Here is a 25,445-nt window from a genome sequence, read left to right on the forward strand (position 1 = left end):
ACACATGTAAACTTTACCCTATCGCTCTGTGAACTAATTTTTGATTTCCATTTGTTACAGCGCATGTTTTTATTTTAATTTTTTTAGGTACGCATATTTTGTCTCCAATAAAGTACTGAAGTTGCTTTATTGCTTACGCCACAGGGCTAGTGTTGTTTGAGGACCAGCTGATGCAGGTTTGTCTAGAACATTTGTATCAGATAGGTTGTATCTCCACCCACAGCCAAGGTGGACTACACCGTGCACCTTTACAACTATACTCTTAAAACTACAACTTTAAAGGGTTCTAATGTGGAAAGAGTTAATGAATATAAGCACCTTGGCGTATGGCTAGATGACAAATTTACTTTTAAGCACCATATTAACAAGCTTTCGGGTAAGCTAAGGCAAAAACTTGGCTTCCTATAAAGAAATAAATCATGCTTTCCAATGCACACAAGAAAAAAATTGTGGAAGCAACGTTTTTTTCTAAGCTAGATTATGGGGATGTGATTTACAGACATGTGTCAGTAACTACACTCAAACCACTAGATTTTGTGTATCATGCGGCGCTAAGATTACTGGTACACATCACTGTTCATTCTATAAAAAAAGTTGCATGGTCTTCTCTTGCTGTGCGCCGGGAAACATTGGTTTATTTTTGTTTTTAAAGCACTTCCTCACCATATGCCACCGTACATCTCACAAAAACGTATTCAAAATAACTCAACCTACCAGACTCACTCCAGTAACTGGATCATCAAGAGTTTTAACTGAACTGGGAAAATCTGCTTTTCGTTACAGTGCACCAGCGAGCTGGAATTCACTACAGCTCGCTGGTGTCACTAAATCATTTTAACCTTCTAGTCTCTAACCACCTCCAAGGTGATCTTTATGATCTTTGGTATGTTTTCAGTTTCTTTATTTTTTTGTTAACCTTTTAGTTTTTAATGCTGGTTTGTTTTAGCTATTTTTCCACATTTCTTTTTAGTTTATTTCTTTTCTTTAATTATTTTTAGGTATTGCTTATGTAAACCCTATCCCCACTTAATTGGAAGAAATAAGGGCCTGAGTTCTATCTGTTCTTTCCCTTCTCTATGTTTGCAGAAATCAAATAAAATAATAGAAAATATAAAACACAATAAAAGGACTATCACACAGGTAAATAAAAATAGGCAGTAGTTTACTGAGTGTATCAAAACGGTAGGGCAAAATAAGGCTTAGAATCAAGTGTCCTTTTTAGTACTTTTAACAAAAATAAATAAATAGCAGGCTTCAATCAACAATAGAGTTATATCTTTTCAAGACAGAGCAGTTTAGTACCTTTTTTAGATGCAATAGTACAAATATTGTGTGTAAATACCCATATGTAAATTTAAGACACAAATAAGAAAGTTATATTATAAACAGTACCCCAATTATTTAAATTACTATTAATTACTTAAATAAACAATTATTTTAATGATTACTATTCCTCAGGCTTATGTTTTAGGATTAGATCTTATTTTAGAATTAGTAACTTAGACTTTAGCTGTAGGATTGCTTTTAGGTTAATATAACCCTTTTTTCTTACTTTTAGAACTACACTGTCAGTTATATATTTAAACCCTTAATCAGGAATAAAATACCATCTTAAATTAAATATGTGGGCCCACTCTAAAGAATACATTCATAAAGAACAGAATTATAGATGAAATGAACAGAACTAAACGGTGCAGGCCTGGTTCGGAGCTTAATGTCCGCTTTACTCTAACGAGCAGAAATAAGAGTTTCAGATTTACCTCAGATTCAGTGAATATGAGCGGGAGCAGAGCGCGGGGTCCTGCAGCACGGAGCGTTTTCCCTCAGAGGAACTCTGATCCACGCGGGGACTCAGAGCGCTCTCTGGTTAGCAGTGTTAGCGGTCCTGGTGTTCAGTGGAGGCGGAGAGAGCGCGAGTCAGTCCGGGGAACAGTCTGTCGGAGCGGCGCTGCAGCGGAGAGTTCACGGCTAGCGCAGAGCAGCTAATACACGAGGCTAAACACAGCTAGCCGAGCTGGCTAAGCTAACAGTGCTAACAGAACTTTACTTATAGAGATATTATCCCAGCTTCATCCACCAGCACACTCTCAGTATGGACTTCAGTGTCCTTAAAACTACCGGTTAGTTTAATTAATACTGATTATTAGTGAATTTAGTTCAACCTGTGAGGAACTTTTTCCTCCTCGCCTCTCCCGCGCTGCTACTCCCGCATCTCCGCTGTTCTCTCTCGTCCCGTGGGCGGGCCCGTTCCAATCTCCACCCTCACCTGTGCACTTCTCCCTCAGTAGATCCCTTAATCACTTTTAGGTAACCTTCTTGCATTAACACAGAAAATACATGAAATATGTACTCTGTACTGCTTTTGTTTTCTTTTTAAACTATTTACACAAACACAATGACTATTTTGAGCCTGTGAGTACGTTTTAAACCATTACTATGAATTTATATTATTTTATTTATTATTGTATTTATAAGTGTAGCTATTTAAGAACTAGGGAGTTTTACATATTTTAGCCGGGCTACATGAGAATATGCGAGAGGGGCGTATCCCATACTGAGATACCGAATGAAAGCTTGAAAGAGAACACAATTTACATTTAGAAAAAAAAAAATTGCAAGAAATAAAACAAATTTACCAGACGTGAAACACTGTTACTAGTACTGAAACATTTACATTGGTCAGTAAAAAAAAGCAACTGCTTTGTTTGTAAATTTAGCTAGGCTAGCTTCCAATAATAATGGTCAGTTAAACAACAAATGTTTTATTTGGATATTTAGCTAAGCTAGCTATCAATAATAATGGTCAGTAAAACAGGAAATACTTTGTTTGGACATTTAGCTAGACTAGATACAGATTAAAAAATGGTCAATAAATCAAATGTAGATTTTGGTAATTAAGTGTAATTGGTCAATGGCTATGCTCTTCAAAAAACAGAACAACACAAACCACAAGCATTCACAATTACAAAAAAACATATGAATACACGTTAAACACACATGCTACTCTACCATTGGAAGTAATTGTATATCTAACCCTTTAAAGCCTGAACCATTAAATCAATTTCTTTCTGAAATTCAAATGTGAAAATGCCTAATATGTTTCATTTCAACCCAAATCCATTTCACACTGGACTATATTTAACAAATAATAACATAAGATCATCTCAGGCCTATAGGTTTCATGTCAAACATATGTTGAGAAAACACAATGAGATTGCAGATCTGCAATATAAAAGCCGTTTATAAAACCACAGAGATGAGTAAATATAGAGGTGAAGCAACACAAACATAATTGTTGGTAGTGGATAAAAAATATTAAGAAACTTGATGATTTGGATATTCTTAGTAAATTTGGAGGATAAAAAAACTTCAACAACATATAATACTCAATAAGGGAATGATAAGAGAGTATAAAACTTGAGTATTAAAACGCTACCAAATATCCCTCTATGCTAACAGATTTTTAATCAGACTAAACCATAGACTAGGGCTGGGGCGGTATTGATTTTTTATAACCGCGGTAAAAAACTGATGCACCACCGCGATATTGCGGTTAACCGCGAGACCCCAAAACACCCCCCCCCCCCCCCCCCCAAAAAAAAAAAAAAAAACACCACAAATTTATTGGTAACAGATCTTTATTCTTCAAACCATACAGCCTACACACAACCTCTACATAAACCATAAATACAGCATAACAAGTGAACATATGCTGCCTGTATAATTCGTCATTGTACAGCTAACCTGTCTTTTTCCGAGCAGACTTTTTGAAGGAGGAGCTTGTCCGCCTCCCCCTTCTCCATCCATAGATCTATTTTAGGGCTGGCCCGAATAGCGGTTTTGAGCTCAGGATATTCGGCAGTAATTGGTAGCGAATATTCTAATATTCGTTAAAAAAAAAAAGACGAATTAATCCACAGCAAAATTTTACACTGACCCCCGGCCCCGAAAAAAATATATTTCTCACCCCTTTCCTCGGGCCGTTCGGGCTCAAGGCTCAAGAAGTCTGTGATAGGCGTCTGTTTTTTTTTTTTATTCACACTCTTCTTATTTCTCATTAAATATCTACTAGATACAGATTATATCTGTACAGTATCATTTATTTCACTTCCCTCCTGAATATTTGGAGTGCATTATGTCTCCTTATGTTGTGTAGTTATGTAGTTTTCACCCCAGAATTTCTGCTGCCTCACACCAGGCTTCGGCTGCATCGCAGGGCAGGAGCGCAGCTGCGTTACGGCTATTTCGTTTGAATTGTGCAGTGCAGAGTATTACAGATTTTGTATTTTTGCACTTGGGCTATTAGCTCAATATTAAATATTTCGTTTGTTTATAAATTATTTTATATTCTTAAACCATGTTAAATTATATTTGATTGGAGGAAATTAATTCAGACATCATTTCTTTTTTGTCCAGTTACCGTTCCGCAAAAAAAAACCTTCTTTTAATCCCGCATCAGCCCGCCACATACACAGTTTTGCCGCACCTGCCCCGCGGTCCTAAATAAATTTAATAAATTACATTTAGTGCTTAAAATTAAAAAAAATATTTATTAAAACCGCGCTGAATAGTGCGGTCACGTTTCTTACCACATTACAAAAAAAAAAATCGGTGTGTGTGTGCGCGTGTCGGTCCATTCTCCGCTCCTTTTTTGTGCTTAGGGTTTTTTTGTTGCGTGCATGAGAATCACTGCGTGATTATTACAATTTTCTTAACTATTTATTAATGTGCTCCCACATCCTCTGGATTGATTAAACTCCTGTTCCCGCCAATAACAATTCAGTTCTGTCTGTGCCGCAAGATATCCTGACGGGACCCGCGTCATATAATATGTTGATTAAAATGTCGTGACGTTAAGAAATCGGCTCGCAAGAGACAACCGACCAAAAAAAAGACATTAGTTCCATTTTAAAATAATAGAAACCTGTCCTTTATGTTTGACCATTTTTGTTTCACTTTACGTGTCCTTACTCATCTGAAGTTTATTTATCTGAACTGAGTTTTATATGGTTATATTTGTAGCGGTTCTGAACTCAGTTCCGCGTGCTGTGAAAGAGACAAGGCGCAGCGCATTTTACCTCAGACTTGGTCAGATAACAACATTTCAGTAAAGATGGTGGTTATCGTTTTATATCATTGCTTTGCTGTTTGAACTACACTTCAACCAACCTTACTATTTTTCCCAAGACTGAGGCGCAATGCCGCGCGTTCTCCGCGGTGCTCACGCAGAACAGCCAGCAGCCAGACAATGAATTAATATATTTTACTTTCTCAAAATGTGACCACGGAACACCTTACATGGCTCTATGGTTTACCTTGAGGTGGGTGAATTAGTTTGATGTGTTGGCGAGAGGTGCAGACACCACTTTCCGGCAAAACTTGCAGATGATTCTCTTCTGTTCTGAGTCTTTTTCTTCCTTTTTTCTCAACTTACTGAGCCTGCCCTGTAGCTTCCATTTCCGAGCCAATATTAGTGCTGCTAATCTTCACTCTCTTCAGCAGCCTCAATGGAGACGAAGTGAGCAGGAGACTCCAGAGCTGTTCTGACCTCAATGAGTACCACGCACCGCGTTTTGCTTAACCCATTCGCCGCCGCGCCAGTGCAGCGGCAGCACAGATAAATGACAAAAAATTTTATATTCGATATTATGAATTTTGAGATCGTTTGACACCAATATCTATCGCGATCAAAATATATTTGATATATTGCACAGCCCTATAGTGTAGGACTTGACATATTAATACTGAATTCACCACAGTTGTGCTTATATGGAGCATTTTACTACCGCTCAAAACGCAGTCAATCAGATTTGACAGCCATAAAAAAATGCGGTAATGACGGTAATGAGCTCATCACCGCGGTGACGTCCCATAACCGCGGTATTGCGGTAATAAAATTATCGTCACAGCCCTACCATAGACAAATGAGAACACCATCAGAGGGAGTGAATGAGCCTGCAACCTTACTGCGCTACACAAGCCTGGAGTGGGTTGATTTCAGTATGGGAACTACAGCTGGAGCGTTTTATTTAACCTCTGGAAAGGATTTAGTTGGCCTCTCTGCGGGTCTGGATGCTCCTCCGGTCCACACGGCAGTACCTAGCACAGTGTCGTCTCTCTGTGGCTCTGGGTCACACTTTTGGGAGCACTCTCTGGAGTTCCTCAGGTGGTGTTTCTCCTTTCATACAGAGGGGCCTGTTGGTTAATAGCATTAAGCTACACTATGCTAATCTTGGGCAACTAACACAGAGCAAAAACGAAGATACTAGAAATTAATGGAAATAATAAAGTCTGTATATACTAGAAAAGAGATTAAATGCATTCAAAACCTTCTAAGCACAAGCACTGAAATGTTTACAGAAAATTAAATTAATAAATTAATAAATTAAAACTACGACATCTAAATTTTAAAGACTAAGTTATGCTAATCTAACATCTGGTGCAAGCTCTGGCAGTGCCCTCGCTCAAACGACCTTCCCTTCTTCAGAACTAAACTCATAACGTAACCACCCTAAAAACTGAGCTCTGTCTCACGAAGAATGTCCTGAAATATCAAACATACGAGAAAACATAACATTAAATTCTATAAACATCATCCATGAATAAGAGTCATTTTGTTGAACCTGTAAAATCCATTGTTAAATTCAGTTCATGTTTGTTTCTGGTGGAACGTGTCCCAAGTGACAAAGTGAAAAATTTGTGTAGAATAAGGTGTTCTGTTCTAAAGATTTATGATTTGCGCTTTTTATTGCTGTGGGACAAATTTGCAATAGTTTTCTCTCCTGTGTGAATGCGCTGGTGTTTTTTGAGAGGACCCTGTTGAGTAAAACTTTTCCCACAGTCTGAGCAGTGATACAGTTTTTCTCCTGTGTGAATGCGCTGGTGTTTTTTGAAATTACTCTGTTGAGTAAAACTCCTCCCACAGTATGAGCAGTAATACGGTTTCTCTCCTGTGTGAATGTGCTGGTGCAGTTTGAGATTCCTATGATTAGTAAAACTTTTCCCACAGTCTGAGCAGTGATACGGTTTCTCTCCTGTGTGAATGCGCTGATGTATTTTGAAATTACTCTGTTGAGTAAAACTCCTCCCACAGTATGAGCAGTAATACGGTTTCTCTCCTGTGTGAATGCGCTGGTGTTTTTTGAGATGACCCTGTTCAGAAAAACTCCTCCTACAGTCTGAGCAGGAATATGGTTTCTCTCCTGTGTGAATGCGCTGGTGTTTTTTGAGAGTGCACTGTTTAGTAAAACTACTCCCACAGTCTGAGCAGGAATATGGTTTCTCTCCTGTGTGAATGCGCTGGTGATTTTTGAGAGTACTCTGTTGAGTAAAACTCAACCCACAGTCTGAGCAGTGATACGGTTTCTCTCCTGTGTGAATGCGCTGATGATTTTTGAGTTTACTCTGATTAGTAAAACTCTTCCCACAGTCCGAGCAGTAATATGGTTTCTCTCCTGTGTGAATGCGCTGGTGATTTTTGAGAGTACTCTTTCGATTAAAACTCTTCTCACAGTCTGTGCAGTAATACGGTTTCTCTCCTGTGTGAATGCGCTGGTGTATTTTCAGAGTACTCTGTAGATTAAAACTCTTCCCACAGTCTGAGCAGTGATACGGTTTCTCTCCTGTGTGAATGCGCTGGTGATTTTTGAGATCACTCTGTTTAGTAAAACTCTTGACAGAGTGCTGATGTTTCTCCATGTCGGGACTTGGCTTCATTTGTCTGTTAAATGTATCAAACAATGTCTGTGTGTTCTGGAGATTCTGCAGGATGGCTTCAGCTTCACCTCTTTCAGCAGTTTAACTTTGCTCTTAGTTAAATATGAATTTCAGGAGAATGTTTTTCATTTCTGGAAAACACAAAGAAGAATATTTAAATAAAAGCAGGGCAATAAACTGAAGAGAACTGCCTTAATTAAGTTACAATATACATACAAAACTACTGGGACTTCGGTTAAAATGCACTGGGCATATTGGCTAGTTAGATAACGTTAGATACTTGGGTTCAAAATGCACTGGGATCATTGGCTAGCTAGATAACATTAGATACTTGGTTAAAAAAGCACTGGGAACACTTGCTAGCTGATTATCATTAGCTACTTGGGTTAAAAAAAAGCACTGGGAACATTAGCTAGCTAGATAACAAATAATTGGTTAAAAAAGCACTGGGAACATTGGCTAGCTGATTAACATTAGATACTTGGGTTAAAAAAGCACCTGGAACATTGGCTAGCTAGATAACATTAGATACTTGGGTTAAAAAAAGGACTGGGAACATTGGCTAGATAGATATCATCAGCTACTTTGGTCCCCTATTCTGGGCCAGTTCTGTCTATTAAACAGTTCTCTTTTTCTCTCTGCCAGTCATGTCACACATCAGCTCCCACTGTAGATGAACACTTAAACACTATTACCACATTAAAAAATCACATCATAAAACATTTTGCTATTGCTAATACTTTTTTAAATCTCGACATAAAAAGATATGTGGTGCTTTTTATGTACCACAAAAATATTGAATAACATTTTTTTTTTTAAAATACAGCAACTGGATAGAGGGGTACATTAATTTTGAAGGTAAGTTAAGGTTATCCACCTTTAGCTAATCTAGCCAAAGCTATCTAGATAACTAAGCTAAGCTAGGCAATTTCAAACAATAAAATACTATTAGCAGCCTGAATGTTTTAAACACATTAAATTTGTGTTAAGTTGTTAGTATATAACCTAAATGGTTGGATAATGTGCAAGCTGTCTGTAATGGTTAATCCTTTCCTTTATAATTAACTTCAGCTGTTAGGTGTGGTATTGGTAACAACACTGGGTCATTTTACAAGCTAATTTTGCTAATGCTAATGCTCCTGCCTTAGTGCTGAAAGAATCTGTAAATCTAAGCTTACTGTAAATAAACAGAAGCGCTTTACACCCAAATAAACAGTTTTCAGAAGAGAAATCTGTGTAGATTAACATCCAGCGCTCACTTACCTTTGAGGGAGAGTGAGTGAGAGTTTGTGTGAGAGAGAGTACCTTCTGTAGTTCAGCTGATTCTGCTTTTCCTCCTCTCCAGCTACAGACCCCGGAAGCTCAGCCTCATCCGGGTTATGTAGAGCCCCGCCCCCTCCCCCGCTATATCACATTATACCCCATCACCGCTAGAGGGAGCCCGCGAGGGAGTCCTCAATGCATGGAGCTGAATGGAGCTAAACAGCTAAAACTCTCATTTAAAACACTGTATAACTACTTCTCTGGGGTTTTCCTTTAATTTTACAAAGTAGAACAAAGTATTTCACTAAAATAGGAAAGAAAACTTACCCCTTTATTTCCATTTTCAACAACTAATGTTTTTTATTCAGTAAATTTACTAGCATTACTGCCACTGATGCTGGAGTTAGACACAGCTTGTTTAAAATGATTAAAACTGCAGTTTAAAAGCTTTAATAATTATCTCTACTGTGAATTAAATAGTTATACTTTTTCTGTTTAGATGAAATTAATAAAAAAATATTTTATAAAGTATTAAACATTTCAAAATTATTTTTTAAAAATAATTTATAAATGTTTGATACTTTTTAGAATAAAAAAAATGTTTATACGTTTTTATACATTTCAGACTGTCAAGTGGCTTGAGATTCAGATCAGAGTTTTTTTTTTCCTCTATAGAGATTGTCTGTTTGCTCCTGTAAAACTCCAACAAATAACACTTACTAATTACAATGGAAAGATCAGTGCTGTTGTTTTAGAGTACCAATTGTGACACTGACACTGAACTCTTAAACAAATCCTTTTATTTTTATAATTATTACTTTTAAAATGATATTTGCATATGAAATTTCAAATGCGTTTATAAGTGGGAAGTACCCTTCTATACAGAAATCAGGATGGTCCATTTTGATGTCAGAGAGTGATTTTACAGGGAGGAGCTGTGAATGACCTTAATTTATGGAAAGCTTTCAGAATACATAAATAGACTTTAGAATAAAAAAGACTTTAGACAAGGTGAGCAACAAACAAGATCTGCTGCAGTACGATCTCCTTTTCAAGAATCTGCAGGACATCAAGAAGGTAAATGTAAAGAAAATGTAACCATAATATTTTAAATGAAATTTAGATTAAAAAAAAGGTTTGAACTGGAATAGCAAAATAATAATTTATAAATGTTTGATACATTATACAGTAAGAATTGTACTTATTAAAAAAAAAATAGAACTAAAACTATTTCATCACCACAGAGATAATTATTAAAGCTTATGAACTACAGTTTTAATTATTTTAAACGAGCTCTGTGTGTAACTCCAGCATCAGTAGCAGTAATGCTAGTAAATCTACTGAATAAAACATTTGTTGTAGAAAATGGAAATATAGGGGCACATTTTCTTTCCTATTTCAGTTAAATACTTTGTTCTACTTTGTAAAATTAAAGGAAAACTCCAGAGAAGTAGTTATACAGTGTTTTAAATGAGAGTTTTAGCTGTTTAGCTCCATTCAGCTCCATGCATTGAGGACTCCCTCGCGGGCTCACTCTAGCGGTGAAGGGGTATAATGTGATATAGCGGGGGAGGGGGCGGGGCTCTACATAACCCGGATGAGGCTGAGCTGTAGCTGGAGAGGAGAAAGAGCAGGATCAGCTGAACTACAGAAGGTATGGAGAAGTTTCTCTCTCTCTCTCTCTTGTTGGAGGTTGTTTAATGTGTTGTAACAGTAAAAAGGTCCTTATTTTTCTGTGATTTTATGTTGAAGTACAATTCCCTGCATCAACAAGAGAACTGCGTGTTTTTATTAATTGTCCCTCCGCGCCCCCCGTAGCTCCAGAGGAGCTTGAATGCCTCGCAGGAGGTAAACAGAGCTGAGGAGCTCCGTGAAAAAGTGCTGTTTTAAGCAAAAATAAGTATTTTTGAGAGAAAAGATGAGCTCTTATATCAGTTCTAGTCACTCTTCTGTGCATTTTTAGCGGGTACTGAAGCATATTTTACCTAATAATTAATTATTTCTGCCCCGGTCGGGTTATCAGCTCTGAGGTACAGCCGTTTCAGCACCAAAACACTACATGTGACTGAGCCTGAAAATGTGTGTTCATGTGCTGTATTTACTTCTGTTTCATATTTTATAGATAATAGGATACAGTAACTGTATAGAGATAGCCCGACTCTCCAAGCCCGGTGAACAGTGCTGCTAATGCTGCAGGTTAGCTAGTTATAACCAATAAATTAAAGCTAGGTTAGCTAGTTATAACCAATAACTTAAAGCTAGGTGACCTAGTTATAACTAATAAATTAAAGCTAGGTTACCTAGTTATAACTAATAACTTAAAGCTAGGTTACCTAGTTATAACTAATAAATTAAAGCTAGGTTACCTAGTTATAACTAATAAATTAAAGCTAGGTGACCTAGTTATAACTAATAAATTAAAGCTAGGTTACCTAGTTATAACTAATAACTTAAAGCTAGGTTACCTAGTTATAACTAATAAATTAAAGCTAGGTTACCTAGTTATAACTAATAAATTAAAGCTAGGTGACCTAGTTATAACTAATAAATTAAAGCTAGGTTAGCTAGTTATAACTAATAAATTAAAGCTAGGTGACCTAGTTATAACTAATAAATTAAAGCTAGGTTACCTAGTTATAACTAATAAATTAAAGCTAGGTTACCTAGTTATAACTAATAAATTAAAGCTAGGTTACCTAGTTATAACTAATAAATTAAAGCTAGGTTACCTAGTTATAACTAATAAATTAAAGCTAGGTGACCTAGTTATAACTAATAAATTAAAGCTAGGTTACCTAGTTATAACTTATTAATTAAAGGTAGGTTAACTAGTTATAACTAATAAATTAAAGCTAGGTTAGCTAGTTATAACTTATTAATTAAAGCTAGGTTACCTAGTTATAACTTATTAATTAAAGCTAGGTTACCTAGTTATAACTAATAAATTAAAGCTAGGTTAACTAGTTATAACTAATAAATTAAAGCTAGGTTAGCTAGTTATAACTAATAAATTAAAGCTAGGTTAGCTAGTTATAACTTATTAATTAAAGCTAGGTTAACTAGTTATAACTAATAAATTAAAGCTAGGTTAGCTAGTTATAACTAATAAATTAAAGCTAGGTTAGCTAGTTATAACTTATTAATTAAAGCTAGGTTAACTAGTTATAACTTATTAATTAAAGCTAGGTTACCTAGTTATAACTTATTAATTAAAGCTAGGTTAACTAGTTATAACTAATAAATTAAAGCTAGGTTAGCTAGTTATAACTAATAAATTAAAGCTAGGTTAGCTAGTTATAACTTATTAATTAAAGCTAGGTTAACTAGTTATAACTAATAAATTAAAGCTAGGTTAGCTAGTTATAACTAATAAATTAAAGCTAGGTTAGCTAGTTATAACTTTTAAATTAAAGCTAGGTTAACTAGTTATAACTAATAAATTAAAGCTAGGTTACCTAGTTATAACTAATAAATTAAAGCTAGGTGACCTAGTTATAACTAATAAATTAAAGTTAGGTTACCTAGTTATAACTAATAAATTAAAGCTAGGTGACCTAGTTATAACTAATAAATTAAAGCTAGGTGACCTAGTTATAACTAATAAATTAAAGCTAGGTTACCTAGTTATAACTAATAAATTAAAGCTAGGTTACCTAGTTATAACTAATAAATTAAAGCTAGGTGACCTAGTTATAACTAATAAATTAAAGCTAGGTTAGCTAGTTATAACTAATAAATTAAAGCTAGGTTACCTAGTTATAACTAATAAATTAAAGCTAGGTGACCTAGTTATAACTAATAAATTAAAGCTAGGTGACCTAGTTATAACTAATAAATTAAAGCTAGGTGACCTAGTTATAACTAATAAATTAAAGCTAGGTTACCTAGTTATAACTTATTAATTAAAGCTAGGTTAACTAGTTATAACTAATAAATTAAAGCTAGGTTAGCTAGTTATAACTAATAAATTAAAGCTAGGTTACCTAGTTATAACTTATTAATTAAAGCTAGGTTAACTAGTTATAACTAATAAATTAAAGCTAGGTTAGCTAGTTATAACTAATACATTAAAGCTAGGTTAGCTAGTTATAACTTATTAATTAAAGCTAGGTTAACTAGTTATAACTAATAAATTAAAGCTAGGTTACCTAGTTATAACTTATTAATTAAAGCTAGGTTACCTAGTTATAACTTATTAATTAAAGCTAGGTTAACTAGTTATAACTAATAAATTAAAGCTAGGTTAGCTAGTTATAACTAATAAATTAAAGCTAGGTTAGCTAGTTATAACTTATTAATTAAAGCTAGGTTAACTAGTTATAACTAATAAATTAAAGCTAGGTTAGCTAGTTATAACTTTTAAATTAAAGCTAGGTTAACTAGTTATAACTAATAAATTAAAGCTAGGTTAGCTAGTTATAACTTATTAATTAAAGCTAGGTTAGCTAGTTATAACTAATAAATTAAAGCTAGGTTAGCTAGTTATAACTTTTAAATTAAAGCTAGGTTAACTAGTTATAACTAATAAATTAAAGCTAGGTTACCTAGTTATAACTAATAAATTAAAGTTAGGTTACCTAGTTATAACTAATAAATTAAAGCTAGGTTAACTAGTTATAACTAATAAATTAAAGCTAGGTTAACTAGTTATAACTAATAAATTAAAGCTAGGTTAACTAGTTATTACTTGTAAATTAAAGCTAGGTGACCTAGTTATAACTAATAAATTAAAGCTAGGTTACCTAGTGTCACGAAGTGACCCAGGCAGGGAGACGAGGAGGCGGACACAGGTGCAGGTAGGGACGAAATAAATAAATAATTTATTAAATAAATAACAAAGAAACAAGGAAACAAGCAACAAGTAAACATGTAACAAAGAAACACAAATAACCAATAACAAACTAGAGATAATAATAAAGATAAACAAACAGGGAATATATACAAGGAGCTAAACTAGGAATAAACACAAAGAAGGGGTATGTACAAGGAACTAAGGAACACGGAGTTAAACAAGAGACTAGAAAAACCAAACAAGAAATAAACAAAACTAAACAGGGCAGGGATATATTATACAAGGGATAAACTAGAAACAAAACACTAAGCAGAGGATTGGGAAACGAGGAAAATAAACAAGAAACTAGAAAACATATACAAGAGATTAACTGAGGAAAACACGGGCAAAGACTAGGGCTATGGAACACGGAAGAACACGGAGAGACAAAACAACAGGGGAAGGTGCAAAGACCGACAGAGACAAAGTGGTAGACCAGGGCTATTTATAGCAACACAAACACACTAGAATTGGAAACACCTGGGGAAGGGGCGGAGCTACAAATGAGACACAGGTGGAAAAGTACTGAGACGGAAGACACAGGGGAGCACAGGTCACGTGGGGAAAGCACACAAAGACACGAGACAGGGCCAAGACATGACAGAAGCCTCCCCCTAAACGCGCAGCTCCCGAGGCGCGGAAAAACGAACCCCGGGGGCTGGCGGCAGGGAGAGGCCAGGGAAAACAGGAGTCGAGACCGGGGACTGAAACGGAGACAGGACAGAGGACAGAGACTGGACGGGAGACTGAACGGGAGACGGAGACTGGACGGGGAACTGGACAGGAGACGGAGACTGGACGGGGAACGGAGACTGGACAGGGAACTGGACGGTGGACGGAGACAGAACAGGGGACGGAGGCTGGGCAGGGAACTGGACAGGAGATGGAGACTGGACGTGAGACTGGACAGGAGACGGAGACTGGACGTGAGACTGGACAGGAGACGGAGACTGGACGTGAGACTGGACAGGAGACGGAGACTGGACAGGACTAGACATGGGAACAGGGACGAGGACATTAACAGGGACTGACACGAACACAGTAACTGGGACGGGAACAGAGACAGAGACAGACACGGGTACAGGGACGTAAACAGAGACAGGGACCAAAACAGGGAGAGATATGGGGACCAAAAACACCGGTGGGTGCCCAGGACTGGCAAATGTCTGAGGGGAAGTCCACGGAGCCAGCCTGGGCACAGTACTGGGGTGAAAGTCCGGGGGCCTCGGTGCCTGCCTGGGTACGTGGGGCCTGGGACGAAACAAAGTCCTGGGAGTAGGAACCGGTGGGGTGACGACTCGGGCAGCGGGAGCTGGCGCTGGCGGCGCGGCGACTCTGGCAGCGGGAGCTGGCGCTGGCGGCGCGGCGACTCTGGCAGCGGGAGCTGGCGCTGGCGGCGCGGCGACTCTGGCAGCGGGCTCTGGCACGGAGACTTGGGCAGCTGGCTCTGGCACGGAGACTTGGGCAGCTGGCTCTGGCACGGAGACTTGGGCAGCTGGCTCTGGCACGGAGACTTGGGCAGCTGGCTCTGGCACGGAGACTTGGGCAGCTGGCTCTGGCACGGAGACTTGGGCAGCTGGCTCTGGCACGGAGACTGGAACTGCTGGAGCAGATACTGAGACTGGAACAGCTGGAGCAGACTTGAAGGCTTGAACAGCTGGAGCAGACTTGAAGGCTTGAACAGCTGGAGCAGACTTGAAGGCTTGAACAGCTGGAGCAGACTTGAAGGCTTGAACAGCTGGGGCAGACTTGAAGGCTTGAACAGCTGGAGCAAACTTGAAGGCTTGAACAGCTGGAGCAGACTTGAAGGCTTGAACAGCTGGAGCAGAGACGGAGGCTGGAGCAGCTTCTGCAGACACGGAGGCTTCAGCAGCTTCAGCAGACACGGAGACTGGAGCAGAGACTGAGGCTGGAGCAGCTTCTGCAGAGACGGAGGCTGGAGCAGCTTCTGCAGACACGGAGGCTTCAGCAGCTTCAGCAGACACAGAGACTGGAGCAGAGACTGAGGCTGGAGCAGCTTCTGCAGAGACGGAGGCTGGAGCAGCTTCTGCAGACACGGAGGCTTCAGCAGCTTCAGCAGACACGGAGACTGGAGCAGAGACTGAGGCTGGAGCAGCTTCTGCAGAGACGGAGGCTGGAGCAGCTTCTGCAGACACGGCAGGAGTCCGGGGGCGTGGCTCAGCAGCCGAAGACACCTCGGAGATGGGCGTGGCCGCCGAGAGAATTTCGGAGCTGGGTGTGTGCAGATCCAGCGGAGCAGCAGCAGGGCTTGAGACTGCGGGTGAAACGAAAACCCGGACTGGATCTGCAGCCTCGCCGGTAAAGTCCACTGCAAACAGCGCGGGGCCGCCGGTAGAAACCGGCGCGGGAAAAGTCTCCAAAACAGTCCCGGAGCACGGCTGGGTTGCCGCGGAGATAGTCCCAGAGAGAGGCTGGACTGCAGCGGCGAAATCCAGCTCTGCAGCCGCCATGAAAGCCAGCTCCTCAGCCTGAGGTGCTGGCACTGCAACTGCAGGGCTTGAGAGTGCGGGTGGAGCAAAAACCCGGACCGGATTTTTACTCTCTCCGGCTGAGTCCAGCGCGTGGAAAGTCTCTGCTCGCGGCTGGCTCACCGGGTTGGAGGTCCTATAACGCGGTTCGGCAGCAACCGCGGGGAACACGGAGCGCGGTTCGACTGCCATCGAGGAAGTCCCGGAGCGCGGTTCGGCTGCCACCGCGATAGTTACGGAGCGCGGTTTGGCCGCCGAAGAGGAGAGTGTCTTGGCCGCGGGAGGAGCTAGCTTTGGAGGCGCTGGGGAAGCTAACGCCTTAGCCACCGGGGAAGCTAGCTCTGGAACCGCCGGTGAGGAGCGCACCTTGGCTGCAGGGGAACGGACGGGAGTCGGGACGGCCTCTGGAGCTGTGCGGCCGAGAGCCGGGTAGAGCACCGCCCCTGGGGGAAACGGTTTTGGAGTACGGGCTGGTGCGGGGTAGAGCTCCTCTTCGTCCTCGGAGCTGCTGGGAGCGCACCCGAGAAAGTCCCACGGGTCCCGCTCCTTGAGCCTCGGGTACACGGAGGTACCGAGGCTCAAAGCACCAACCCTCATCGCCCCCCCAAGAAAATCCTCCCCGGAAAAGGGGTCTTCTTCCGGCTGGCGGGACCCCTTAGAGCGCCTACCCCGAGGCCTGCGGCGTCCTTGAGGCCTCGAGGTGTCCTGCGCCGGGGTCCTGCAAGGAGCACGGCGAATCGCCATCCTGGTGCCCATCCACGCAGAACCTGCTGTGTCCATGTTGAGGTCGGTCTTTCTGTCACGAAGTGACCCAGGCAGGGAGACGAGGAGGCGGACACAGGTGCAGGTAGGGACGAAATAAATAAATAATTTATTAAATAAATAACAAAGAAACAAGGAAACAAGCAACAAGTAAACATGTAACAAAGAAACACAAATAACCAATAACAAACTAGAGATAATAATAAAGATAAACAAACAGGGAATATATACAAGGAGCTAAACTAGGAATAAACACAAAGAAGGGGTATGTACAAGGAACTAAGGAACACGGAGTTAAACAAGAGACTAGAAAAACCAAACAAGAAATAAACAAAACTAAACAGGGCAGGGATATATTATACAAGGGATAAACTAGAAACAAAACACTAAGCAGAGGATTGGGAAACGAGGAAAATAAACAAGAAACTAGAAAACATATACAAGAGATTAACTGAGGAAAACACGGGCAAAGACTAGGGCTATGGAACACGGAAGAACACGGAGAGACAAAACAACAGGGGAAGGTGCAAAGACCGACAGAGACAAAGTGGTAGACCAGGGCTATTTATAGCAACACAAACACACTAGAATTGGAAACACCTGGGGAAGGGGCGGAGCTACAAATGAGACACAGGTGGAAAAGTACTGAGACGGAAGACACAGGGGAGCACAGGTCACGTGGGGAAAGCACACAAAGACACGAGACAGGGCCAAGACATGACACCTAGTTATAACTAATAAATTAAAGCTAGGTGACCTAGTTATAACTAATAACTTAAAGCTAGGTTAGCTAGTTATAACTTATAATTTAAAGCTAGGTTACCTAGTTATAACTAATAAATTAAAGCTAGGTTAGCTAGTTATAACTAATAAATTAAAGCTAGGTTAGCTAGTTATAACGTATAAATTTAAGCTAGATTAGCTAGTGTACTTGTCAACAGTGCTGCTAATGCTTTAGAATTTCTTTTAAAGAACTAAGGTTTCCAGAATTATATATTTATATAGTTACATAATGTTCACCAGGCTTTATAGAGTCGGGTTAGCAGCATTAGCAGCACTGTTCATCTGGCTTGGAGAGTCGGGCTAGCGCCAGCTAGCTAGCATTAGCGAGGTTAGCTAATGTTGGCTAAAACCTTAACACTTCTTCAATATTAGTGATATACTCCTCTATACAGTTGCTGTATCCTTTTAACAAAACTGTTCTTGTTAGTAAACATCCCTCTTCAGCCCTTTTTTATAGATTGTTGGTGGTTAAACGTGGTAAGAGCTGAAGATATGTGCTCCACACCATTGTTGAGTGTGGACTTACTTCTACCTCCTCCCATCACAGGCTCACTTTCAATTAGAAATGGCAGCCGCGTGAAAAGAGCCTATAGGCCTTTTTAGTTGTGTCATTTTGAAGTCGGTGACATGTTGTTTATTTCCATATTTGGGGTTCCATGTCTGAACTGTTTTTGTAAATGGCAAAAATGAACAGGCTTTTTAAAAACTCGTCTCTATCACATTCTGTGCTAAATTCACATGTTTAGGATTCTGTACGTTTTAATCTGTGTACATTTTCCTCCTGAACATCACTGGATCCGCTGAATTACAAGATCATTTAAGTTTTGTAATTAGATTAATGCTAGCATTTAGCTAATGCTACAGCGCACTGAACTGACCTCACAGCAGAGCAGTACAGAATGTGAGGGGACTATCAGAGATATGACACTGGCTGTAGAGCTCCGGTCAGATCACGATTTGGATTATTCTTCTTCACAGAGGACCATTCAAAGTATCTAAATATCTTCAAATCAAATAAAAGTATTTAAACTGGTGAAAACTCTCTCAGTCTGGTGATGTTGAGCAGTGTAGTCTGTGTTATGCTGTCCGTACAATTACAGGACTACAGTACTTTTAACAGACTAAAGTCTGACTCTTCCCATCTGAAGACAAATCACAGACAGTCTTTTTACTCCCAGACTTTTTAGACACAGGCTTTTTACTTTGTTCTGAAGAAGGAGAACGTAAAATGATCTCATTTCTAGAACGTAAAAACATGAGAGTGGGTCGAGAGGTCACTCTCTCTCTAAAGCATATACGTTTCAAACCGGCCTCACTGCTAATAATATAACATACTCAGGAAAAAGAAAACACTACATGTGAAATGTTAAAGTTATTATTCACTAGATGTGTAGCTACATTTCCAGGACAACTAATAAGAAGTGATGATATTTAAGGTGGAATGAAAAATTCAGGGGAAATGTTAATTTATTAGATAGATAGAGGTAATGCAAAATAAAAACAATATACATTTTGCCTATCACTGTTAGCCTGAACCTAATGTGGTGGAAAATAATGAACTGTTATCAGGAGTTGTAAAAAATCAGGTTTAGTTAATATGTATGGGATCTTTTATAAATTAATGTAAAGGAAAAGGCTTTGGACAGCATTGGTCACGTGATCAATGTAGAACGAATCAAGCATCGGCACTGTGATTCGAAGTAATGCGTGTTGTTTTTTCGGCACATGCCTCAAAGCTTAAGATTTAGGGGCAACATCACTATTTCTTTCTTTATTTCTTTCTTTCCTTAAGTTCTCAGTTTCTTATGAGAGCAGAACAGAATCAAGAGTGTCTGAACAGTGGGCAGTCCTTATAAAGGCACTAAACAGGTGGCTGGAAGACCACCAGCACCTCCCTTTTATGGTAATATGAAGATGTCCCAGTAGTTTTGTCTGTATAGTGTAACTGATTTAGGCAGTTCTCTTCAGTTTATTGACCTGCTTTTTATATTCAATGGCATTTTTGTTTGTGTTTTTCAGAAATGAAAATATTCTCCTGAAATTCATCACCGACAACCAGGATATTTATCAAAGTGCAATGTTAAACTGCTGAAAGAGGTGAAGCACAAGCCATCCTGAAGAATCTCCAGAACACGCAGAAACAGTTTGCTGCATTTACCAGATAAATGAAGCCAAGTCCCGACATGGAGAAACATCAGAACTCTGTCAAGAGTTTTACTAAACAGAGTAATCTCAAAATACACCAGCGCATTCACACAGGAGACAAACCGTATCACTGCTTAGACTGTGGGAAGAGTTTTAATAGACCGGGGACTCTAAAACTGCATCAGCGCATTCACACAGGAGAGAAACCTTATCACTGCTCAGACTGTGGAAGTAGTTTTACTCAACAGATTCATCTAAAACGACACCAGCTCATTCACACAGGAGAAAAACCGTATCACTGCTCAGACTGTGGAAAGAGTTTTACTAAACAGAGTCATTTCAAAATACACCAGCGCATTCATACTGGAGAGAAACCGTATCACTGCACAGACTGTGGGAAGAGTTTTACTACACAGAGTGATCTCAAAAAACACCAGCGCATTCACACAGGAGAGAAACCGTATCACTGCTCAAACTGTGGGAAGAGATTTACTGAACACAATAAACTCAAAATACACCAGCGCATTCACACAGGAGAGAAACCGTATCACTGCACAGACTGCGGGAAGAGTTTTACTGAACACAGTAAACTCAAAATACACCAGCGCATTCACACAGGAGAGAAACCGTATCACTGCACAGACTGTGGGAAGAGATTTACTGAACAGAGTAATCTCAAAAAACACCAGCGCATTCACACAGGAGAGAAACCGTATCACTGCTCAGACTGCGGGAAGAGTTTTACTGAACACAGTAAACTAAAAAAACACCAGCGCATTCACACAGGATAGAAACTCCATCTCAAATCAGTTTGAAGGCAATTAAAAGCGCAAATCGTAAATCTTTCGGACAGAACACCTTATCCTACACAAATGTTTCACTTTGTCACTTGGGACACGTTCCACCAGAAACAAACATGAACTGAATTTAACAATGGAATTTACAGATTCAGCAAAATGAACCTTATTCAGGGATAATGTTTTTTGAATTCCATGTTATGTTTTCCTGTATGTTTGATATTCCAGGACATTCTCCGTGAGACAGAGCTCAGTTTTTAGGGTAGTTACAGTAGGAGTTCAGTGCTGAAGAAGGGAAGGTCGTACGAAGTTTGAGCGAGGGCACTGCCAGTGTTTGCTCCAGATGTTAGATTAGCATAACTTAGTCTTTAAAAATGTAAATGTTGTAGTTGTTAGGAGTGGAGAAGAAATCTTAGCCTGCAACTAACAGGGTTCGTACGGGTGCTTGAAATCCTGGAAAATGCTTGAATTTTAACATTCTGTTTTCCAGGCCTGGAAAGTGCTGGAATTTTGGAGAAAATGCTTGAACGTGCTTGATTTTTTTTACTGCATTTACATTACAACAAATAACTGTCTGACTAAATAAGTTCACTTAAAGAAAAAAATTGAAGTTTATAAAATAACTTCGTAAAATAAAGGCTTCGTTCACGCCTCCACGTATGTGAGACTAAAAGTCCAGTTCTTTCTCGTAATCCAAGAGGAGTTGACTTACAAGAAGTTAGCTCTGTTTTTTAAAACACGGACAGCAGGAGAGTTAGCTAGCTATGCTAAAAGCCAAGCTTTGAATTTATCTAAATAATAATATTAATAATCCAGGTTACACCTATAATATACTATTAGGCTAAACCCAGCCGGGCACTGTTAACATGGTGTCACCATCCTCCAACGAGCTGCTGTTGGGTCCGCTTCAGTGCCGTGAAACGAGCCGATTTAGCTATGCTTAAAGCCAAAAGCCGGGTTAACGGTGCTGGCGAGCGAGTCATTCCAGCCACTGAAGCCGCGATACAAGCCCCGGAGATCGGCTTGTTTCAAGCACTGAATCCGGGCAAGCAGCCCCAGGTGTTCTGTCGAGTTCTGCTAATCAAAACTATTTTCTTTTTTATTTAAGATATTGTAACAAAACATTGTCGGATATCTGGCTCATGGTTTGAAAATTTGGCATCGCCTTGGAAGGATTGGAGCAGGTTTTGAGCTCGAACAGTGGATCCTGCCTCAAACAATTACAATGCCAGAACATTAACAAAAATAGTAGAGAGCGGCACTAACTCACTTGGTTAAAGAATGAAAACACCGGCCAGTTAAGTATTGAACAAAAAGTGCAAAGATGATCCTCGATTGCGAGAGTCTTCAAGATTTTTACATTACAACTAAAACTTTGCCCTATGATCGATCAGGAGTTGGTGAACACTCAGGACTTTTGTTGCTCTGTGCTCCAGGGGGGTATGATCAACTGCCTGAATCCTGGTAATCCAAGAATGGTATTGTTGTAGAAAAGAAAATGAAAGGTGGGCTACCCCCACCTCTCGTCCGGGGTAAAACTCCCCTGCGTATTCGTTTGATAGAGAGAGTCAGACAGGTGGAGTGAAGTTGAAAGCAAACCAAGTATTTATTACAAAGTGCTGAATATTCAGGAGAACCCACACATGAAAAGACCGTCTAACAGCCGTCCCAGCATAAGTTCTGACCCCCCTCTGATCTGACTCCATGTTTTATACCCCAAATGACGTGAAACCTGCTGATGAGGCGTTACTAACGATTAGCTCATGTTAATATGCATAATTTCACGTGTTAGTACTCAAGTTTCACGTGTCTGACTGGACCACTAGTGTTTGACCTTGACTGTGTTCTTCCAGAATGGAACATCATGGCACTATCTGTGTGTGCGCGTCACCCCCCACTTTGAAGCAGAGGTTTTAGGGAGGCACTCACTCACCAAAAGGCCGCTTTGATCTAATAGCCTTTTCTGTAGCAATTTAGCCCCGTACCAGTCGAGTTGATGACCGTTAGTTAGGGTCATGCAGTAAACAAAATACTTCAAGCCTGAGCTACATCTCATATGTTATATGTTAATGTGTTAGTAACGCGTGGTTAGTCCGCCATATACTAAATCCTATGTGTTAGTAAATGCCTTATGTATCATGTGGGTTAATTTGTCATAATAGAATCTGTGTTAGTCACATGCTTGATCAAACAGTGTTTTACTATAAAGAATATATTGTGATTATTGGTTAATCTTTTATATAAATGCGTGTAAAATACAATGTGAGTATTGGTTATGCATATTGAATACAAGGTTTCACACAATGATTATGTCATTATAGATACTAAGATAAGTAATCATAACTGAAAGATATTTGTCAATGAACCCCACGTATAGTAAACCGTTACTCCTCAGTATGTAATCGCTTGTTAGAAATGCGGTGAAGATTACGTGGATACTGAATCCGGCTACGCACCCTAGGCTGAACTGGGGTGTCAGGGAGAGGGCTCGAGTGATAGCATCCTTTAGTACATGTGCAGATAAGGCCCCTGGGCGGCTTCTTCCTCTGACATGTCCAACAGTTGTCATCCTCAAGTCCAGTGGCATTCCCCACACGAGTAAGACACCCTCTGTGTATTGTGAGGGGATATTCTTGCAACGGGTTCAACTTGCTGGTGTCGGAGATGTATGCATGTGCAGTGGTGATCATCTCATTTGCCCCCAGTAAGCGTCACACGAGTCCCGATGAGTCGCCTACCGCTGTCATCTTGATCATTTCTACTGCCCCTGCATAATGCATGACAGTGTACTGTGTCTACAATGTAATTATGAAATTTCTCGGTGTTCTGCGAAGTATGTACTGTGTCTTGTTGATTATCGAGTTTGGGGTTAATCGATGCAAGTATGGTGACTTGTAATAAATCCAGGTAAGATTGTACAATGCACCCGGGAAAAAAAAAACTAAATCATCAGGAAAATACTACAGGTGGATAACCCAGGTCCAGAGAGTAAAAATACATCCCAGGTTTTTTTTTTATCTGCAGCAGAGCCGCTCAGGGGGTTGGTACAAAGCCCTTGGGTGGCATTTTTACTTTCTGGACCTGGGTTACCCACCTCTACATTTTCACTAAAAAAATTGATTTAAAGTTATTTGCCTAGTAATCTTTTGTGCCTCAGTTTTATTTTTGACCCAATAAAGTTGGATAGCAAGCAAACTCTATAGACAGGTGATATATTTTTAATCATAAAACATTTGATTAAATCTCTTCTCCTTCTGCTATTATTATAAACATAGTAGTCACACTCTTGCAGTGTGACACAAAGCAAATCAATAATTTTGAGTGTATTTACAGGGAAACATCGCGATGGACGATGATATCGTGGGGGGTGGGTGTTGATTAGAAATAACTAAAAACTGATTTACTATATTTTACTTATATTTACTACATATTTACTATAGACGAATAAAATATATACGCAGAAAAGGAAAAATAGGACACTTCAAAAAGATCATTAAACTGGATACATAAAAAATAAAGAATGTATATCTTTTTAATCAATAAAATATTTCAGATGAATAAAACAATAATTAATATAAAATAAAAACTCATTTAAAACACAATCAAAGGCTTTCTGATAGTGTGCAGGATAATAAAATTTCAGTTTCAGTTAGTTTCAGTTTCAAGTCATTGAAACAGCTCATCAAAACCTCTCAACCTTTCCTTTATATTTGACAATATTCGATTAACTTTACAGGTCCTTACTCATCTTCATTTATTTAACCAAACTAAGTTTTATAATATTGTATTATATTATTTATATTATTATTGTAGTCTGGCGCTAGTTGTATTCCTGGTGTATATTATTTGATTAGATCGGGATTATATATGTTTTTGGTGCGGACAGCGCGACAGATTTAACTATTCCCTTATAATTTATCATCATCATCTCATAGTCAGCGGGCCGGTTGTGGCTCGAGGGCCTTACAATGCCCAGGTCTGCTTTAGAAGCATGTCCCACCACAGCCTGGTCACGAATGCCTTTAATTCCCACGGCTCTTTTTCCACGAAAAGAGACTTCAACTCTGTCAAACTGCATCAACCAACCAATGAAGTCATTAATATGCCTTTCAGTTCACAATAATGGGCAAGACTTGGTCACCAATGTGGAAGGACTGCTGCTCACCAAGTGCATCCACTATATATGTATATTTGGTATATTTAGTATATATTTTATTTAAAAAAAAACAAGACATTCAAAATATGTACATGATAAACAGATGTGGCAGTCTTGAAAAGAGGGCAGACTGTTGCAGACCAGAAATATATAGAAAAGTTGAAACTTTGTATTGTAAAGTAAACAAAAAAAAATACAATGAGGTTTAGGTGATAGTGTTTTGTTCAGTTGGATCTGTTATGATTCACCTGGATAATCTCTACAGAGAGGACTGGAAAGGGAGGGGTTACTTGAGTTTGCAGAACTAAAAAAAACACCTGTTATTATTGGGGTTTAAAATATGTGTGTATGGATGCTGGTGATGAAGCTGTTCACCACGACAATGTCAACCCCTGGGGCCTCATGTACTAAGACTTGCGTGGACTTCCTACTAAAATGTTCCGTACGCTCAGACCTAAAAAGTTCCGTACGCACAAAAAAATCTGGATTTATCAAAACGTGCG

The 25,445-nt window shown here is 39.3% G+C and overlaps 6 protein-coding genes across 14 annotated transcripts in view; 3 read left to right on the forward strand and 3 right to left on the reverse strand.

The window, feature by feature from the left end:
- The window catches only part of LOC125801362 (zinc finger protein 239-like), a 196,717-nt gene that overhangs the window by 97,103 nt on the left and 74,169 nt on the right, over positions 1–25,445 (reverse strand). The gene's annotated exons all lie outside the window — the stretch shown is intronic.
- Positions 1–25,445, reverse strand: part of LOC125801241 (zinc finger protein 484-like) — a 356,394-nt gene that overhangs the window by 85,165 nt on the left and 245,784 nt on the right. The window lies entirely within an intron of this gene.
- LOC125801208 (zinc finger protein 484-like) overlaps positions 1–25,445 on the forward strand; it is a 207,810-nt gene that overhangs the window by 26,124 nt on the left and 156,241 nt on the right. The gene's annotated exons all lie outside the window — the stretch shown is intronic.
- LOC125801340 (zinc finger protein 239-like) overlaps positions 5,920–25,445 on the reverse strand; it is a 130,278-nt gene continuing 110,752 nt past the window's right edge. The window contains exons 1-2 of one of the 3 annotated variants that reach the window (XM_049477901.1): positions 9,022–9,085; positions 5,920–7,847 (exon numbers count right to left, since the gene is read on the reverse strand). In XM_049477901.1, coding sequence (XP_049333858.1) covers positions 6,730–7,716 — 987 coding nt within the window. In that variant the 5' untranslated portion in view covers positions 7,717–7,847; positions 9,022–9,085 and the 3' untranslated portion in view covers positions 5,920–6,729. Of the gene's footprint in view, positions 7,848–8,979; positions 9,086–25,445 lie in introns of those variants that run through there. The other 2 variants (XM_049477900.1, XM_049477902.1) reach the window with 2 other exon arrangements.
- Positions 10,568–25,141, forward strand: LOC125801481 (gastrula zinc finger protein XlCGF49.1-like). The gene is made up of 2 exons (XM_049478263.1): positions 10,568–10,633; positions 19,864–25,141. The coding sequence occupies exon 2, from the start codon at positions 20,010–20,012 to the stop codon at positions 20,778–20,780; it is 771 nt and encodes a 256-aa protein (XP_049334220.1). The 5' UTR covers positions 10,568–10,633; positions 19,864–20,009; the 3' UTR covers positions 20,781–25,141.
- LOC125801394 (zinc finger protein 585A-like) overlaps positions 19,377–25,445 on the forward strand; it is a 196,469-nt gene continuing 190,400 nt past the window's right edge. The window contains exon 1 of the mRNA XM_049478032.1: positions 19,377–19,747. The gene's annotated coding sequence lies outside the window, so the exon portion shown is untranslated. The remainder of the gene's footprint in view (positions 19,748–25,445) is intronic.

The sequence above is a fragment of the Astyanax mexicanus genome, chromosome 4, assembly GCF_023375975.1.
Source record: "Astyanax mexicanus isolate ESR-SI-001 chromosome 4, AstMex3_surface, whole genome shotgun sequence".
NCBI classification, from domain to species: domain Eukaryota; kingdom Metazoa; phylum Chordata; class Actinopteri; order Characiformes; family Acestrorhamphidae; genus Astyanax; species Astyanax mexicanus.